This window comes from Oncorhynchus gorbuscha, unplaced genomic scaffold (assembly GCF_021184085.1).
Source record: "Oncorhynchus gorbuscha isolate QuinsamMale2020 ecotype Even-year unplaced genomic scaffold, OgorEven_v1.0 Un_scaffold_8311, whole genome shotgun sequence".
In the NCBI taxonomy this organism is placed as follows: domain Eukaryota; kingdom Metazoa; phylum Chordata; class Actinopteri; order Salmoniformes; family Salmonidae; genus Oncorhynchus; species Oncorhynchus gorbuscha.
Window position 1 is genome coordinate 2348 of NW_025751512.1, and position 5153 is coordinate 7500.

The 5153-nt window shown below is 49.1% G+C and overlaps 1 protein-coding gene across 1 annotated transcript in view; it reads left to right on the top strand.

Moving 5' to 3' along the window:
* Positions 1–3877: 3877 nt before the first annotated feature.
* LOC124029942 (unconventional myosin-X-like) overlaps positions 3878–5153 on the top strand; it is an 8842-nt gene continuing 7566 nt past the window's right edge. The window contains exon 1 of the mRNA XM_046341483.1: positions 3878–4123. Within this exon, the coding sequence (XP_046197439.1) occupies positions 3894–4123 (230 nt within the window). The 5' untranslated portion in view covers positions 3878–3893. The remainder of the gene's footprint in view (positions 4124–5153) is intronic.

The following is a 5153-nucleotide window of genomic DNA, read 5'->3' on the forward strand; positions in this document are numbered from 1 at the left end:
AACGTTCTTTTAGAAGATCAAAAGCTCCCTGGGCGGAACCGGACCACTTAAAACACGTCTTGACAGAAGTAAGAGCTGTGAGAGGGCAGCAACTTGGCCGAAATTACGAATGAAACGCCGATAGAAATTAGCGAAACCTAAAAAGCGCTGCAACTCGACACGTGACCTTGGAACGGGCCAATCACTGACAGCTTGGACCTTAGCGGAATCCATCTGAATGCCTTCAGCGGAAATAACGGAACCGAGAAAAGTAACGGAGGAGACATGAAAAGAGCACTTCTCAGCCTTTACGTAGAGACAATTCTCTAAAGGCGCTGTAGAACACGTCGAACGTGCTGAACATGAATCTCGAGTGACGGAGAAAAAATCAGGATATCGTCAAGATAGACAAAAACAAAAATGTTCAGCATGTCTCTCAGAACATCATTAACTAATGCCTGAAAAACAGCTGGCGCATTGGCGAGACCCGACGGCAGAACCCGGTACTCAAAATGCCCTAACGGAGTGTTAAACGCCGTTTTCCCTCGTCCCCCTCTCTGATGCGCACGAGATGGTAAGCGTTACGAAGGTCCAACTTAGTAAAGCACCTGGCTCCCTGCAGAATCTCGAAGGCTGATGACATAAGGGGAAGCGGATAACGATTCTTAACCGTTATGTCATTCCAGCCCTCGATAATCCACGCAGGGCGCAGAGTACCGTCCTTCTTTTTAACAAAAAGAACCCCGCCCCGGCCGGAGAAGAAGAAGGCACTATGGTACCGGCGTCAAGAGACACAGACAAATAATCCTCGAGAGCCTTACGTTCGGGAGCCGACAGAGAGTATAGTCTACCTCGAGGAGGAGTGGTCCCCGGAAGGAGATCAATACTACAATCATACGACCGGTGAGGAGGAAGGGAGTTGGCTCGGGACCGACTGAAGACCGTGCGCAGATCATGATATTCCTCCGGCACTCCTGTCAAATCGCCAGGTTCCTCCTGAGAAGTAGGGACAGAAGAAACGGGAGGGATGGCAGACATTAAACACTTCACATGACAAGAAACGTTCCAGGATAGGATAGAATTACTAGACCAATTAATAGAAGGATTATGACATACAAGCCAGGGATGACCCAAAACAACAGGTGTAAACGGTGAACGGAAAATCAAAAGAAATAGTCTCACTGTGGTTACCAGATACTGTGAGAGTTAAAGGTAGTGTCTCAAATTTGATACTGGGAAGATGACTACCATCTAAGGCAAACATGGGCGTAGGCCTGTCTAACGGTCTGAAAGGAATGTTATGTTTCCGAGCCCATGCTTCGTCCATGAAACAACCCTCAGCCCCAGAGTCAATCAAAGCACTGCATGTAGCACCGAACCGGTCCAGCGTAGATGGACCGACATAGTAGTACAAGATCTAGATGAAGGGACCTGAGTAGTAGCGCTCACCAGTAGCCCTCCGCTTACTGATGGGCTCTGGCCTCTTACTGGACATGAATTAACAAAATGTCCAGCAACTCCGCAATAGAGGCACAGGCGGTTGGTGATCCTCCATTCCCTCTCCTTATTCGAGATGCGAATCCCTCCCAGCTGCATGGGCTCAGTCTCAAAGCCAGAGGAGGGAGATGGTTGCGATGCGGAGCAGGGAAACACCGTTGATGCGAGCTCTCTTCCACGAGCCCGGTGACGAAGATCTACCCGTCGTTCTATGCGGATGGCGAGAGCAATCAAAGAATCCACATCTGATGGAACCTCCCGGGAAGAATCTCATCCTTAACCACTGCGTGGAGTCCCTCCAGAAAACGGCGAGCAGCGCCGGCTCGTTCCACTCACTAGAGGCAGCAAGAGTGCGAAACTCAATAGAATAATCCGTTATGGACCGTTCACCTTGGCATAAGGAAGCCAGGGCCCTAGAAGCCTCCCTACCAAAAACTGAACGGTCAAAAACCCGAATCATCTCCTCTTTAAAGTTCTGGAATTTGTTAGAGCAATCAGCCCTTGCCTCCCAGATAGCTGTGCCCCATTCTCGAGCCCGGCCAGTAAGGAGTGAAATGCGTAAGCAACCCGAGCTCTCTCTCTAGAGTATGTGTTGGGTTGGAGAGAGAACACAATCTCACACTGCGTGAGAAAGGAGCGACACTCAGTGGGCTGCCCGGAGTAGCAAGGTGGGTTATTAACCCTAGGTTCTGGAGGCTCGGCAGGCCAGGAAGTAACAGGTGGCACGAGACGTAGACTCTGGAACTGTCCAGAGGTCGGAAACCTGAGCGGCCAGGTTCTCCACGGCATGGCGAGCAGCAGACAATTCCTGCTCGTGTCTGCCGAGCATGGCTCCTTGGATCCTGACGGCAGTGTAACGAGCGTCTGTAGTCGCTGGGTCCATTCCTTGGTCGGTTCCTTCTGTCATGCAGGTGAAGAGGACCCAAAAAGCGACTTAACAGAAACAGAGTTTATTTAAGTCCAAACAGGGAATAACAGAAATCCTCTAGACTTGTAGAGGGGAAATAACTGGAGAAGCGGCCACAGACTGCAGGTCGCTTCGGGTAGGCGCAGGCCGTAGTCGACAGAGACACCTGCTCACACGCAGCATCTGATGAAGGCAAAAAAACACGACAGGACAGGGCGATACACAATCACAGCAAAAACACGACAGGACAGGGCGAAACGCAATCACAGCATGGTGAATACAATACAAGGAACCGACGGGACAGGAACGGATCACAAAGGAATAAATAGGGACTCTAATCAGGGGAAAGGATCGGGAACAGGTGTGGGAAGACTAAATGATGATTAGGGGAATAGGAACAGCTGGGAGCAGGAACGGAACGATAGAGAGAGAGAGAGAGCGAGAGAGTGAGAGAGGGAGGGGGAGAGAGAGGGATAGAAGGAGGGAAAGAACCAAATAAGACCAGCAGAGGGAAACGAATAGCATGGGGAGCACAGGGACAAGACATGATAATAAATGACAAACATGACAGAGTCTGTCTACCATATCATATATATATATATATATATACATTACTTTAATGCTCCTTGAGTCACTCAGTATGTGTCAAAATAGTGAGCTAGGAAATAGGGGGCCATTTGTTTTGTGATGCAGCCCCAGACATTTCTACATTCTTAAACTTCCTTCCTTCCTGTCTCAGGTTACTGGAGCATCATTGTCCACGGCCGTAAACACTCGTACCACCTCTACACAAAACTACTGAACGAGGCTATGCGCTGGGCGTCGGCCATACAGGGGGCTGTCGACAGCAAGGTTCCCATAGAGACACCCACACAGCAACTCATCAGGGACATCAAGGTACAGCCAATCACAAGCCTGCATACTGAGATGTGGTCATTTGTATGTCAGATCTGTTTGTGATCTCAATCTGCCATTGTTATATTGTTGTCTACATAGAGAGGGACCAGGCTCAGGAGATGCTAGTGATGATGAAGGAACTTGAGACATTCCTCTGACCTCTGACCTTTAACCCCTGACCTTTCCCCCCAGGAGAGCAGTATGAACGTGGAGGCTGTAGAACAGACATATTGGAGGAACCCTATCCTCAGATATACCCAGCACCCCCTCCACTCCCCCCTGCTGCCTCTGCCTTACGGGGAGGTCAACATCCACCGTGAGTTGTTCACCTATAAGACCCTGGAGGGACTTATTACAGCTAGTTTATATTTTTATACTGCAAGGACTTGATTTACTTCTTTTAACTCCTTGTGGAGCAAAGGGTCTCATGTATTTGACAGCAGTTTTATTAACCATTTTGACAGGAATGAAATGCATAAAGCAGTGACCACCATAACTCTCCCTTTCTCACTCTCTCTCTCTCTCTCTCCCCCTCTCCCCACCCCAGTCCAAGGAGAAGGGCTATGCCAGCCTGCAGGATGAGGCAGTGAAGATCTTCAACTCTCTACAGGAGATGGAGGCTGTGTCTGATCCGGTCCCGATCATCCAGGGCATCCTCCAGACCTGCCACGACCTGCGCCTGCTCCGAGACGAGGTCTACTGTCAGCTCATCAAGCAGACCAATCACGTGCCTCAGCCCAACAGCTCGGCCAATCGTTCCCACTGGCACCTCCTCACCTGTATGAGCTGTACCTTCCTGCCCAGCCGGGGCATCCTGCGTTACCTCAAGTTCCACCTCAAAAGGTACTTTTACCTACAAAATGCAATTGCGGGGAAACAGCTTTGGAAGCTTCGTCCCCTTGTCCTTGTTGAAGAGAGGCGGGTTTCAGCTTTCTGTTGGTGTAAATATTTTACTCAACTCTCTATATTCGGGTTGCGGAAGACATATTTCAGTTGAAGGCATTCAGTTTGTCAACTGACTAGGAATCCCCCTTTCCCTTCCCTTTCTTTCTAAGTCAACAACATGGATTGGTGTATTTCGACTACTATCTAGGTAGAGACCATTGAACAGAACAAGGCTCTGTCAATAACTCAATGCTGTTTTCATATATTGTATTTGTTTAAAAACATGAGCTGGTAAAATGAAAGTGGGGCTTGGTGAATTGGCAGCACACGCAGTGATCTGGGCTGGTGTGGATAAAATACCAGGGACAAATTCTTGTCCTACCCCACCCCTGTCCTTCAGTCACGCTCCTCCTTTAGTTAACCCCTGTCCTTCAGTCACGCTCCTCCTTTAGTTCACCCCTCCTTCAGAAGGCAAGATTCTTCTAGAACCAGACTGAACGCTACACTCACCACCCCTCCTTCAGTCACGCTCCTTTCCTGAGTCCTTAGAAAGATGCTGAGCCGCATGCAGAATGTGTTCCCTTCCTATAGCTCCTAGTCAGCAGAATGTGTTCCCTTCCTATAGCTCCTAGTCAGCAGAATGTGTTCCCTTCCTATAGCTTCTAGTCAGCAGAATGTGTTCCCTTCCTATAGCTCCTAGTAAGCAGAATGTGTTCCCTTCCTATAGCTCCTAGTAAGCAGAATGTGTTCCCTTCCTATAGTTTGTAGTCAGCAGAATGTGTTCCCTTCCTATAGCTCCTAGTCAGCAGAATGTGTTCCCTTCCTATAGCTCCTAGTCAGCAGAATGTGTTCCCTTCCTATAGCTCCTAGTCAGCAGAATGTGTTCCCTTCCTATAGCTCCTAGTCAGCAGAATGTGTTCCCTTCCTATAGCTCCTAGTAAGCAGAATGTGTTCCCTTCCTATAGCTCCTAGTCAGCAGAATGTGTTC